The 15,471-nt window shown below is 39.6% G+C and overlaps 1 protein-coding gene across 3 annotated transcripts in view; it reads right to left on the bottom strand.

Annotated features, from left to right (window-relative positions):
• Positions 1-15,471, bottom strand: part of bmpr1bb (bone morphogenetic protein receptor type 1Bb) — a 64,520-nt gene that overhangs the window by 8,403 nt on the left and 40,646 nt on the right. For all 3 annotated transcript variants that reach the window (XM_006788909.3, XM_035906897.2, XM_035906898.2), the window contains exons 5-6: positions 10,007-10,335; positions 429-588 (exon numbers count right to left, since the gene is read on the bottom strand). In XM_006788909.3, coding sequence (XP_006788972.1) covers positions 429-588; positions 10,007-10,094 — 248 coding nt within the window. In that variant the 5' untranslated portion in view covers positions 10,095-10,335. The remainder of the gene's footprint in view (positions 1-428; positions 589-10,006; positions 10,336-15,471) is intronic.

Genomic DNA, 15,471 nt, shown 5'->3' with positions numbered 1-15,471 from the left:
TTACCTTTAAATATAGTCAGAAAATTGAAATGAACTAATAATGACACAAAACAAATAGATAGCAAAGATGACAAATAGTACATTCATATCCTTATATTTTAAATAACTGCATCTAAGCACATATAGACCTTGTACCACTAAGTATTAAAATGTAATCTCTGAAACAAAAACAAACAAACAACGAAACAAACAACTGAAATGGATAATGAGAGCAGAAATAAGCTGTGCCTCACGAAGCTTCAGGGGTTTCAGAAGAATGGAGCTGAATTAAAACATTTGTGTGCTTCTGATCTAATCACGCAATTATGAGTCTTTTTTAATTACACCGGGTAAATGTTTGCGTTGTCTTTTAATGGGCTTAATACAGTGTCTTTTAATAGTTTCTATGTGTCTGTTTTGTGAGCGTGCAAGTGTGTAGTCCAGCATACATGCAAGTGTTGTTGACCGAGTCTTCAGGACAGTGATGGTAGCAGTGGCACCAAAGCATGTTCTGAGCTAAAACTGTGGCTGCGCTGCTGCTCTCCTCCACCCTTCGATCCGATGCCCCCTTCCCCCCGTTCTTCAGGAGCATGGTGTCCAACATATTAGCTGTACAGTGAAGACACAGGAGACAGAGAACTTTAGTACACTGCACCTCAGGAAAATCAGTGATTTGATCAATAATAATAACACATCCCCTTTTTCAAAACCTGTCAGGTGTCTTCCTAGCTTAGCATTGTTTGGAGTTTAACAGTGTGCTGCTGAAAGAAACCCTGCTGTTCTGAATTTAACTCCAAGTGGTCAGAGTTTAGCAGAGCTGATAAAGGAGCTGATCAAGGAAACAAGTGAAAACATAATATGAAGTATGTGTATCTATTGCATCTCCCACCTCACTGATCAATGGACCGATTTGCAAACTTCATAAACTCATATTCACAGTAGAACACATAACATAGATAACATATAAAGTGTTTAAACAGAGGCATTTTAGTATTTCATGAAAAATATTAGCTCTATTTTAAATTGTTGGCAGCAACGGGCCTCAAAAAAGTTGGGGTAGGGGAGAAAAAGACTGAAAAAAGGAAGCGGTACTATAAAGAAACAGCTGGGGAAGAGTTTTTAGAAACAAAGGGGAGAGGTTTAGCAACCTGCAAACAAACTGTCTATAAATCGCAGAACAATTTAGGAATAATGTTCTGTAATGCAAAATTGTTTAATTGACTTTGAATATATCATCATCATCTACAGTACATAATAGCATCAAAATTTCAAAGAATCTGGAAAAAGCTCTGTGTGCAAGGGACAAAGCTGAAAATCAGTATTTTTAGCTTTGTCAGAAAATCAGTATTCGATGTTCCTCTCATCCTCACTGAACTCAAAACAAGCATGACTCTGTCATGGACATCAGAAACACCAGAACCAGACCAGAAATCTTTGTCTGTGAACACAGTTCAGCTTGCCAGCCACAAATGCAGGTTAAATCTTTACCATGCTAAGAAGCAGCCACAAATGAGCAAGATCCAGAAAGGCTGCTGTCCTCTCTGTTCTGAAACTGGAAAACTATTCTGTGGTCCGACAAATCAAAATTTGAAATCCTTTTTTGGAAAACATGGATGCCAATGCCCTTGTGGATTAAAGAAGAGAGGGACCATCCAGCTTGTTATCAGCGCTCCTTTCAAAATCTTGCACCTCTGATTGGTTCCGGCACATCTGGAAAGGTACCTTGAATGCTAAAAGGTATATACAGTTTTTAGAGGAACATATATTCTTCTATCTAGATTACATCTTTGCAGGGAAGGACTTCCATATCCTTAACTGCCCTGCCTGTAATCCGGACTTTTCACCAACTAAAACCATTTGGAGTACCATGAAACAAAAAATATGACAAAGAACAGCCAGGACTGTTGAGAAGCTAGAATCCTATATCAGACCAGAATGAGACAACATTCCTCAGTCCAGCAGCCTGCCTCCCACAGACTGTTGTTAAAAGAAAAGGGAATCTACACAGTGGTAAACATGGCCCCATCTTTTATGAGATGTGTTGCATGACCTGATATTCTTCTTGAAATGATACATTTTCTCAGTTTAAACATTTGATAGGTTCTGATTGTTTAAGGCCTTTTTATGTGAGGTTTGGGTGGATGGATGGATTGCCCTGACCTGACTGTGTGCTAAACAAAAGGAAATTAGTTATTTAATTGTTTAGACTGTGAATAATGCCAGATATATGACCTGTAATTGTACATTGTAAAATTAATAAAACACATGTGTAACAAATATTTGGGCTAAAAAATAATGCAAGCTGAAATCTCCAAAAGAAGTATAATTATTTAAACCAGTATGACACACTATAATAACCCTGCTCATTTGTATAGAAACATTTTTCAATTAAAAATAACTGTGCAGCTTATGTGCTTATTTTTTCACTCTTACTGTAAAGTAGCTGAAGCTGCATAAAATCTTTCAGTGCAAAATCAAATCAGTCATGACAGCAGATAATCCCCAAAGACCACTGTGGTCAAAGAGCCGAACAGCATTGTGCCACACTAGATGGATGTCTTTCTCTTGCTCTCTGTCCGATTCTCACTTTTCCTTTTTCCTTCACATTATTTTCCTTGTATGTATGTGTGTGTATATATATATATATATATATATATATATATATATATATATATATATATATATTTAAAAAATTAACCTGTTTAACAGATTATACACAGCGAAGCCAAAGTCAAGGCTTTCAAGACATCAAGAATGCCCATTTCCATGTTAGCGCTCAGTGTCAGTCAAATCCAAGAAAAGTTTCCCCCTGATAGATGCAACAAGATCTAAAGGGCAGAAACAGCCAGAAAACCAACCAGGCATTAAAAGGGAGACATGATTAATCCTCCAGAGGAGTATGTGATGAAAAGGCTAAATCAGACTGCAATACCAAATACAGTGACTATTATTTAAGTGGGACTCTGTGTCCTTTCACTCTGTGTTGCTGTTTCTGTCAGAGGGGAAGTTTGTGAAGGTGTTCAGATCCTCCCTCACAGTGGCCTTGGTCTCTCTATCACATCTGTTTTGCAAATATTCAAAACAAGGACACAAGAATGGAATGTTTCACGAGTCTGTAAGGAACTTTCTGTCTTGAAGAGCTCTGATTCACTTAATCTTTTGCTAAACAAGGTGCACATTGTACCATGACAGCACTTAACTGCAATGACATAAACACAAAAATGAGCATTACGTAGAGCAGCACATGGATTACACATTTTCTAAACAGTTCATTTGGCTACGAACAGATTAGTCTCAAACAATTTGTACTTATAAATAAACTTGCTTGATTACACAATATTGTTTGACATGAAGGCGATAAGTTTTGAAGTTTGCTGTACAAAGTATGCAGATTCTATCGTATCCGCCAGTTCATTGACTGATGGACCAATATATAATTCCAATTAAACAAATGTTGTGAGGCTGTGTAAAATTTTTAAACAACAGAACATGATTTGCAAGCTCTATAAACTCACATTTTATTTACAGTAGAACACAGAAAATGTATCAAGTGTTTAAACTGAGACATTGTGGCATCTCATTAAAAATATAGTTATGTTGCTGCCATCAATTTGAAATTGAGGATATAGATAAGGCCGAAAATCACTATTGGATGGGCCCTCAACCTCACTACAATACAAACTGTCTGTTATGGAAGTCATAATGAAGGTATTTATCCAACAAGTTTTAAAGCCTGCTGTACATAGTATATGAGTAATTTTACTGCAGAGTCACTGATGTTCAACAAATTACTAAAAAACCTCAATGATGGGAAGAAAAAAATCAAAGAGAAACTACCTCTCTTAAATTAAAGACAGGAAAATAACCAAGATGTGACATTTTCTTCACATTGACTCTCACATAATGTGTCAAATGCATTCTCCCAATTAGGTGGTCTAGCTGCAGAATGTCTCATCCCTCTCTCTCTTACATCTCACTGCCAATACCACCTTTCATCATTTCCTGCTGTTTCCAGCCTTTCAACATCCCAACTTCCATCTGCAGACCCTGGAGGTTTATTTATTTACCCATTATCGCCTCATTATTTGTATTTGCAGGAGAGTGGCATCAAATTCTACTAATATTCTGTGTCCTATAACTTAATGTGACTGGAAATCACATTAAGTTTGACTCATTAAGCTGCTAAAAACACCACACCAGTGCACTGTCACCCATGTATGCACATATATATACTGCCCACCTTTCATTTTGTTTCCTCCTTATATTTACTCTCGTCTTGGAGATGCATAAGCTTACATGGACCCTCACACAAACTTGCATTGTCAGCGATGTAGCACGCTGAAGGTCACCCAGAAACCTGATCTGCATCCCTCACACATTCCACAGGCAGCTCCTCTGTCTCTGACACAATATTACACACACACACACCCTCTGAGCAAGCGAAGTGCAATTATGGTGAATTACTCCAGCTGGAGAACCTTCAGTCACAGCTCATCACCATCAGTGGCACTGTACATGCGAGCACTTCCACACTGGATTGAACTTTTCCAAACGTGTCTGCATTATTGACGGTACTTTATCTGCCACCTTTATGACCATGTTTCTCATTTCTGTTCATTTCTGAAGGCTGTGACTGAGCAATATTGGCCTTGTTTGTGACACAACCTCCTTCCTTTTTTATAGTGCTAAGCGAAGCATGACTATGACCTCTGTAACAATCTTATATTGGCAGCAATGACAAATGGGAGCCGTCATGGAAGAATCATGGAAATTCCCACGTGATAACATGTTCTGTTTGTTAGGTTTTTTGGGTGTGTTTTTTTTAAACATTTTTTAAGACATGCATTTTTTTAAATGAACTTCTTTATTTTTGCCAGTAATGGAAGACGTGCTTCCATTTTTCCTTATTCTAACCAAATGTTCGACTTTTACTGATTGTTTTAAGTTGAGTCAGTTTGAGGTGCTACATTGTTGTTTCATTGAACTTTTTTTACTTTTCTTTTTCTTTTCTTTTTTTTACAAATAAAAGTTTTTAATAAAAACAGTAACAAAAATGGGATGTGACGGGGTTTGCATGCCTTGAAAAATAAGCACTTAACCGATTAACAGAGCTGTATAACAGGAGCAGACTTCACAGACTAGACAACAGGCATTTAATCTGTGAGCTGTGACCACTGCACAGACTGTTAACTGTTCGTCATGGGTGCAGAGGAGGATAAGTTACTCCAGGTGGCCATGATAAATCACCTTCTCAAAAAGAGGCATCTTCCCCCTTGTCTGCTGGGTGCACTCTGACCCTGAGGGGGTCATAACCAACCTGCAAAGGGCCCATACATCCTCCTCCACCCTGCCACTGCACTCTCATTCCTCTTAACCCCCTACAGGCTTCAAAGGCCTGTGCCACATGAGACACTCACACATGTGCGCATATTGTACACGCACACACAAGAAAGTGTCCGAGGAGCACATTCCACACTCTTCGCTTCTTCTTCTCTGCTGCTGCTACACCCACATCAGGTCATCGGTTTCCAGCGCGCAGCTTCCACCAACCTGTTTTCTCTTTATCGGCTGCCTTTCTGAAGGATTGACAGGGGCTCCCACCAGACAGAGCAATAATGCCACGACAAATTTATGGAGTTGACCCTGCCCTGCATTTTTCTCAAATCCCACCCTCGAAAAAAAACTAGCTCCACTGTCAGAAACGAAATTCTACATATGGGTGTGAATACAGCAAAGAGCTGCTATATCCACATGCAAATACTCAAACACAGGCAGATGTACACACAGACAGACAAAATAACTGCTCTATTCACAACAGATGCCAGCAACATAAAGAGACAGAGACACAGAGGCCTATATATAGGGTGCGCAGATGCACTAAACTTCTTAATCTTGCATATAATTGTATGAATCTTGCAAAAGGTTTGCAGACAGACACACACTGGCTGACGAACACACACATTGATAGACAAGAAACAGGTGTAGGTGCTGACACCACAAGTGTATCTGTCTCCTCTCAAACCCATCTTCTCTTATTTTTTTTTTTTTTTTAACATTATCTACCCACAATTCCCATCAACGCGTCTCACTGCTCGTCTATCTATTCATGTGGTCTGGACTTACTGGAAAAAGCCACAAGCGACTGAAAAATTCTGGGGTTCATTACAGACTGCAGCCATAGCGCCACCACAATATGTCACCTTAGCCATTCTGCCTCCCCCCAAAAAAGGAAATGTTGGCAGACGCTTCTCTTTTGTACTTAAGGTTGTTTAATCTATGTAAGTATTGTATATTGTAAGTATAGCATAGTACACTCACATGTCTATATGTTAAATATGAAAGTACAGCCAGGAGAGTGGTATCTTAGGGTGAAAAACTTGAGCCACCCCTACATTACGTATGTTTTGCTTTCAAGGAGCTTTACAGACTGTCATGTAAAGTTTTAAAGGGGTCTTCAACAATAGCTCTCCAAGCTTTTTGAAGGTCTTTCAAAGTTTTTCTATGAACATTGGATGCTTTTTCAGACCAGTTCAGTGCAGTCAAGCATAAAAGGACACCTTAATGAAGGGATGAATCAGTGTTGTGTCTAGACATTACAGGAACCAATTTTAAAATGCATCTTTAGGCTCTTTGTTACTAGCAGCCTGTCTAAAAAACATAGTTTCTTCCAATTTCTTTAGTTGACTCTATGGAAAATGACACAAATAACACAGTTTGACAGTATAAAAAGTATTTTTGCACCAACAGCATGATTCCCAAAGAGCTATTAGCTAAAAACTTCTCAGTATCCTGTACAGAGTGTCCTTAAGAAAATTGAGCAAACTGGTCTAGTGGAGGGGAAAAAATGGCAGTCTTAAGAAACCATCTCCAGCAGATATCTGAAAATCATGTTGATAAGAAATAGGAAAAAATCCACCAAATGCACCTGATGCAGGACCTGAGAGATAAATCTGACCGTTCAGTTCATCAGTCTAACTACTTCTAACTTTTTTTTTTTCAAACACACTGTCTGTGTGCTAGAAGCATACCCAGATAGACAAAAACAGTGTGGAATCATCTTGGCAGAAAATGAAAAAAAAGAAGCACGCAGCACCTAAAGAAGAGCTTTGAATGTCCTCCAGAAACCCTGGACAACTATTACTGAAAGCTACCTAAAGAAATATCAAGAAAGCTTGGCTAACATAGTTTAGGCTGTGTGGAATAATAAAGGTGCTCATACTCAATTCTAAATTTGAAGCTCATTAGAATTACACAAACTCTCTTTTTGCCTTATATATTCCATTTTCAAGTATGTTTGCCTTTGACTAAGGACTTTTGCACAATCACAAAATCCACCTGCTGCCACCTCTAAAGTCTAGTAAGAATACCAGCTGAAGCCTGCAAACATAGTTAACTTTGTTAACTAATTGTTAGACAACAGGGCCCTTTTATATAATTTCATATTTCAAAAGGATTCAACTAGTGTTTAGTAGTCCCTTCAGTACGTTCTTAAAACTCACAAAAAGTAGTCCCAAGTTTCCAAACCTCACAAAGCAGATATATTAACATGGTTCACATGAATGACTAATAGACACACACACAGACACACACATATAGAGTTTTTACTCCTAGGCTTGACCGCTGGAGCAGCACATCTGCCTGGGGATCAAATTCTGTGTGGGGGAACCGTATCCACATCCTGACAGGAAGCAGCACACAGAACGCTGAAGGAGCTCAGTCCTGCTGAGGACCAACTGCTGCTGTTTTGTACTGCTGGACCGCTACGCCACGCTACACTCTGACCTTACTGTGCAGCGCTTAGCTTCACAAACATGTTCCAAAGGAAAGGTATATTATTGTTGCATATAATTTTTGTCCTTGCAAAGTACTGAGCAAAAACCTCTGCATGTTTGTCTGGAAGATTTTGAGTTAGGTATCATCCTCCTTGAGCATCCAAAAACACCCGATCTCCATTAAAAATAACTTCAAATAATGTATGCAGTACGTGCATTAGTCAAGACTTTTGTCTCGTATAAATAACATAATTATTAATTGCAGTAAAAATGTAACACTACCTACAGAACATTAAACTTATTCAGGTTTTCCTGCAGGCTAAACCACTGCATGTTCAATGCACATTTTTCAAATATGTGAAGATCGCTGGAAGTAAAATATAATTGGCAAGTTACTTTAGTAGCAGCTCTTCAGTGAAGACTCCTGATTAAAACATCTTTCAAGAGAATTCCTCCAGTGTACTCAAGCAAACTTTCAGACCTTTTATATTTTCACGTCACTAAGCCAAACACATACCATGTCAACTTCTCCCGCGTCAACTTTTGTTCATTTTTTTCTTGAATGGTAGTAGCTGAAACAGCAGCGATACCACAGATATTTTATCGATCAGTGACAAACATGGGGAAAACCTAACCCAAAATATAGCTAGGAGGAAATTAACACATATCAATGTATCAGTTTCAAAAAAGCCTAACTTATTATGATATAACCGACCATATTTTTTATATTTCCACTGCATTGCCACAGGATGAACAGTGTTTGGACTCATCTATTCTCTGTGAACCTTACCAGCCTAGGGAAACAGGTGGCAAACTGGCTGTGCTACTTAGATTTATGGGCTACCTCCCACATGTTAAACTCATTTGGGTGACCTTTAAAAGATCAAATCACAGGGGAAAAAGAAAAGGTATTGATAAAAGTTAGTGGGGGAAAAAGCTGAGCATAGGGGAGTGAAACTAAGGAAGCTCAAGAATAACCTTAGTATAAAACTTTCCCAAGAAGCTCTTCAGTGTTGCTCTTCGGAGGCATTTTTGATGAGTTTTGCTCCAGTAACCCGCATAGTTTAGTTGGGCTAATTCACTAAAAACGATTCATCAGCAAGAGCTTATATATATATATATATATATATATATATATATATATATATATATATATATATATATATATATATATGTATATATATATAATCATCAAATATATATATAAATTGTGATGCGATTAATTGTGATTAATTGTGATGCTGAATTTCTGAAGCCTTCCGTTTTCCAATGAGCCTCTATCCTATACTAAGAAAACAATTTAACTAACGGAGAGCAAGATGAGGCCAACACAGCACTGGGTGAACAAATGGGAGAAGTGGCATGCCATCTATCACTTAAGGGAAATCCACTCACAGCTAAGAGTCATGCTGAAATTTTCCAGACCATCTCTTTATGGCCGAACTTATAAACACTGCATGTTACTGTGTGCAAGCAGATGCTGGTTTTACAGCTTGACACCAAACTCTGTTGTTACGAAGTATGAAAGTCAAGGTGCAACTAATGATTTTTTTTAATGTTTCTGTTTTTTAATATTAGGACTAACTTTTTTTTAATTATCTGTAATATTTGGTGTAAAAGGTTTTAAGAAAAAGAAAATGCAACATGAAAAATTGCAGAATTCATTGATTAATTTTGAAATTTTTAGATTTTAAACAAAGAATTTAAGTGTTGATTTCTGTGTCATAATATCTGCAAATAGCAATAAAAACTGCAAACCACCTAAACATGGTAATACCCATACTGACCTACTCCAACCAGAACAAATGGGCAAGTGTCATTTTCTTGAGACTGGGAGTTCAGCTTGTCACAACCTTACGGGGCACTGTGACATTGCTGGCATTCATAATAAAAGACAACTGGCTGTCCATCTTCAAACAATTCAAAACATGAACGGGGATTTGGGGACATGAGGGTTGTGGGGGTGGACAGGACGGCAGACATAAATGCACACCGGTTTTCATGGCAGCCCCTGTGGAGATCATAATAGCTTTTCATCATAAATACCCCAGGGCAAAAAATAGACCGACTAGCTCACACAGCGTATGATATCGCCTATAAAACATGTGAAAACTTGCTTCTAACTCAACCAGTAAAAGAAGTGCATAACCAGTCTAGTCTCAACATACACAGGAAGAAAACATGCCTATGATGTAAGCCAAACGGTTAATTAAAACATAAAGACAGCAGGACAGCAGAAACATCAAAACACTCACCATCAGACCCAGGGCTCAGTGATGCTAGTCCAGTCACCAGGAGAACAGCCTGCCAGGCCCACTCCTGAGGCAGCCACACCACCATCATGTCAGCATTAACTTTCCTCAAGCCCCTGAGGTCCTGGCACAGCGAACACACCCCGCGCAACAAGGAGGAGGTGCGAGAGTGCACTTTATATCCTTCTGGTGAAAGAGGCTCAGTGCTCTTTTCTGTACAAGTGTTTCTCTGTGAGTAACTTCCCCCTCAGCACTCTCAGGAACTTCCCACAGCACAGTCGCCTTGCAGCCTCCAGCACTACTCCACACTGACAGCCTGGGAGAGACAGACACTGAGAAAAGGGGGGGGGGGGGGGGGGGGGGGCAAAAGAGAGGGAGGAGGGTGTTACTTTGTTGCTCTCTCACTGTGCTATTTGTCCAGCCCTTTCGATGTCCACCGCAGAGGGAACAGCTGAGTATATCTACACATCCCCGAGGTGCTGCTACAACACAGGCACACGGTGCAAATTTTCTCATCCCTCATACCCAGAAAAGACAGCAGTGCAGAGGGGGCATTCAGGGGTGAACCGGGGCGATGGATGCAAGCATGAGGCTCCATGAGGTGTGAAAGGTAGCAGTGAAGCCATTATGAACTGGTGCAAACACACAGCATGCCAAGAGGGACACAGAAGCTACAGAGTGAGCTCAAGACTATAAACTTACAGAGGACATGTGTATATATACTATGGTAAAGCAAACTGATATCAAATCCTGCAAGGCAGAGAGAGTATGAACAATTAAAGCAAGAACCTAGAAGAAAATTTGCATTTGTTGTTAATACAAATAGGTTATTGCAGGTTATCCATCTTGGCTCGGCACCAGTGCTCCAGACATGACATTTACGTCTTTCTCACCGAAGAGGTTATTTAATGGCATCTAAGTCTCCCCCTTAACAATTAGAAAATCTTAAGAAAGGTTATAAAATAAAAGGCTTTCATCTGCACCTTTCATTTGTTTGATAGTTGAAGAAGAAAGGCAACGCATTCCACAATAATCATCAGGGGGGAAAAGAAAAAGAAACCGACCTTTCCACAACCCCATCTTGACCTAAAGTGTGCTGAGCTACAGCTGCAGACGCAGGTGTTGTGTGAATGGCAAAAATCGCGCAGGCATTAATCTGTAACTAACAGTATGGTATTAAAGTTCAGATGAAGGCTCAATCTTGTTCAATTGCTCCTGTGAGCCTGTGTGTTAAAGGGGTGAAAACACAACCACGCGAAGAGCTTCAGCAGGGATCAGCCCATCACACGTCAGGTGATTAGAGGCGATTAGAGCTCACACCTCCAGGCACTGCCACAACTTTGCAACTTCACACTAATCCAGCACGCATGCAAACTTACAACCGAACAGAAGAAACATGAATAACAATAGGTCAAGAGGATTGACTAAGCCGTGTACCATAGTGCGTCAACTCTACAAGAGCGCCTATAGAAATCATAAACGTTTCAGAGAGGAAAGAATTTCCACAATCACATGCCGTATGTATGGGTCTTCTGGGTGGAGTTTCATTCATTCCAAATGGTTCAAGGGGACACAAACAAAGCAAATGTGGTGCTAAAACAAGGCAAAAACAACAACAGCCAAATGGGCTTCTCCACCCACAACTGTCCCCTCCGAAAGTCTCACTGGGTGGGAACATCGGTTCCCAGAAGCCTCTTCGTCTTTCTAGTGCTCCAGCCTTAAAGCTGTCACTCCTGATTTGTGCATTTCTGTGTATTACATGTGATAAGTCAGACTATTCTGGAGCATGAACGCGTGGGGAGCAATGTGAATGGGTCATTGCACCTTACACACCCTACTGCGCTCCATCAAATGCCCAGCGTGGAGCCTCTCTGGACTCTCACACAGCCTACTTGGGCCCAAAGGCCAGTGATGGGGGGCCCAGTGGAGTAAGCAGCTCCGTAGGTGGGCGTCACTCCACCAAACAAAGGGGTTCAAAGTGGGGCAGACTGGTTGCAAGAGCAATTTTCAGTTAAATTAATTCTTCCTTTCCTGTGTGATAGCACATCTGCTATCAATCATCAATTCAAAATAAATGGGAATTCCCTATGTGGCTCTGTCTTTCTAGGAAAATAAAATCTATGATGATCTTAACCATTTTTTTGTTCTAAATTTATGAATTACACCTTGGTCAATATCACGGATTGGATATTTCAGCTTGTACTGGCTTGATCTTTCCTTAATAAATTGTTCTCTTGCAGGCCTTGCAGCCTTGCACCTTTAAGAAGCTGCAGACCTAAATGAATGAAGAACTCATTTAATGACTATTGCTTACAGTGTGAAATATAATGTGCAACAACTATTACTGTCTAGTTTGTTTGCGATGAAATATGCTCTGACCACAGGGTGGGTTTAGGTCAAAAGACACCCACTGATTCAGATGTACTTTCCTGTGCACAATATTATGCAGAGTTATCAAAAGGTCACAAAGCCAAAGAAGGGCTTTCATGGGCCAAAAAATACATAGCCGAAAAAGCGTGCACGCACATGTCCCCAGTGAGACACTTTTATTAGAATGGTTGGGTGACCATCCTGGGACATATCTTTTTATAACCTCATTTTATTTTTATGTCTGCTCAAAATTTCTTCATCAGACTAAAGATTTTTCCTTCTCCCTGTTGGTTCTGATTACAGCTCATCGATGCATCGCAAAACCCTCTTCTCACTGCTCTTTTCCATCAATATTGTTGCAGTATTGCTGTATGCTGTAACTTAAAAAATCAGGACAATTCTAATAAATCCCAAATGATTCCAGTAAGCAGGCGTAAAATAGCAGTAAAATTGCATGGGTAATGACATGAGGGAAACTGCACTACACTAAGCTATTTGAAGAGAACAAATTACTGCTTTTACCTGAATAAAATAAAAAAAATCTTGTTTTTTTGTTTCTTCTATAAACCACATACTTGTATGAGCCCCTTTCACTTGCCATTTTAGGTACAGTAACTTCTTTGGTGCTGCTCTACCATAGCTCTGGCTTAGTAAACTGGGTGCTGTGCTACTTCGCCCACTTTGATTTGGAGGGCTTGTGTGGAGAGTAGATTAGCTCAGAGATTATTGTCACTTCGTTTTGCAGATTTTATATGCTTCACATTCTGCCCTCTAGCAGTCAGAGATCAATTATTGCGTTGTTTGTAATAATCTGTCTCCATTTCATAAAGTAAACATTTTCTTTTGAAACAGAGACCCTACTTTAATACCCGCACTAGCATTGCAATGCACCATGAAAATGCACCATGATTTTTGTTTCAGAAAGTGACTTTAAAGAAGCGGGCACGCATTTCATCACACAGCAAGAGGAACGGGATAGATGACTGTGAAAAATCACCGCTAACCTGTGAAACAAAAAGCCATGGCAGAACACAGATGATGAAATTACTCTCAGAAGATGGAATGCGTGTCTTGAACGATTTTTCAGCTGGGGCCAAACTGACCCTCGGCTCTGTGAAATTAGGAGGATTTTCAGCAGCTCAGCGTTAAAACGGCTGTCACCGAATCCTGGAAAGCACTTTATTACCGTGGCAACACAGCTGTCTAGACCAAATGGTCCAATCGGGGTGCGAGAGTCAGGAAAGCGTGACACTATCTTCATCATCCAGCAGGACAAAGATTAGCTTCCTTTCTTCATTGAGTTATAAGAAAAGATTATTAACCACATTTGATACAATGGAGCTGAACTAGTGCTCTGTCTTTTAGTTTTCAGAGATCCAGGTGACATCGCTGAGATCACAGCTTTTGTCTAACCAACAGTGAAATTAGTGGTCTTATGTGAACTTGAAGACGGGAATTAGCAACTTAACAATACTCACAAACTCTATCAATCTGACAGAGTCTTCATCAAACAAGCATTCAATATGTTGTGTGTGTGTTCCTATCTAGCTATCTTTGTGAGGACCGAAATCTGCATTCTACTATACTTGTGAGAACCAAAAGTCACTTGTGAGGACACACAACCCGGTCCTCACAAATTTGAAGGCATTTAAAGGCATTTTTGAGACTCAAAATGTGGTTTTAGTGTCAAGATTACAATTAGGTTATGGTTAGGTTTAGGGTAAGGGTCAGGGTTAGGCATTCATTTTTGATGGTTAGGGTTAGGGTAAGGGGCTAGGGAAAGCATTATGTCAATGAAGGTCCTCACTAAGATAGCTGAATGGGGTTGTGTGTGTGTGTGTGTGTGTGTGTGTGTGTGTGTGTGTGTGTGTGTGTGTGTGTGTGTGTGTGTAGGTGTGTGTGTGTGTGTGTGTATTTTAATATAGGTAAGTGACGTACGCAAAAAAGTGTAAAATAAATAAGAAAATTGAATGCCATAAAAAATTACAAAAACAAGTTAAGTTATGTAATTAATTAAAAATTAATGAAGGTACCTGGTTAAACAAAAAGGTTTTTAACTGGTTTTCAAAAGACTCCACAGAGTCAGCTAAATGTAATTTTAGTGGCAGACTCTTTCAAAGCCTTGGTGCCCCAGACTGACAAGCTCATCGCCTGGTCTTCAGTTTTTTAGGTGGAACAGCAGATTCTGAGCATGTGATTAAACACTGCACGTAGCAGTGCATTTGGTAAGAAGCTGAGATAAACAGAGACTTTACATGCAAGAGGAAACCTAGGAAGGAATCAAATATTACATTAAGATTCTGAACACTGGATTTAGCAGCGGAACAAAAAGAAGTAAGAGTCTGACTGACTTCAGAATGTAAATCGGGAGGCGCTATGATCTTGGCCTCAGTTTTGTTCAAGCTCAGGTCAAGGTAACTGAAGGGCCAAGCACAAATCAAGATTAAACAGCCTATCCAGCTGGTGAGGATTAAAAGACATACAACTGAATGTCAACAGCATAGAAATGATAATGTTTTTTCCTTGCCACCATTGCCTAGTGCTCGCTCATGGGAGTTCATTTGATTGTTGGGGTTTTCTCCAGAATACTATATTGTAGGAGGTATAAAGCACCTCGAGGCAGCTTTTGATTAGTGCTGCATAACTAAATCTAAACTGAATAGAACAGAACCTTTGTCACTCTTTTGGTGTCTCATCTGCACCTTTACTCTCCGTTACTTTACTCCTGTGTGAGGCATTAAAATAATGCGAAGACCATGTTCCATTCTATTGTTTTATATATATTTGTTCTGGATTTTATTTTATTTCCAAATAGGTTACAGCCTACAATGCTAAGACTTAACAATGCTCATGTGTAGACAGGACACCTTCTCTACTGAATCTCTAAGGATAATTCAGAATATAAATCTATAACTATATTGGGAGAATGTGAATATCCCCAGAAAAGCCTCGACCTTTAAGTAAAAGAAAAATCTTCATGAATATTAAAGATTCCCACAATAGTAGGGCCAAATCACTGCGCTGAGATTGACGTTTTGAATACTTTTTAGAATGCTGAGTGGGAAGAAAAACTCCATTCATAAAGAGTGAAAAGGCTG

This window comes from Neolamprologus brichardi, chromosome 7 (assembly GCF_056152115.1).
Source record: "Neolamprologus brichardi isolate AB-2024 chromosome 7, ASM5615211v1, whole genome shotgun sequence".
In the NCBI taxonomy this organism is placed as follows: domain Eukaryota; kingdom Metazoa; phylum Chordata; class Actinopteri; order Cichliformes; family Cichlidae; genus Neolamprologus; species Neolamprologus brichardi.
This window is presented reverse-complemented; position numbering and strand designations above follow the sequence as displayed.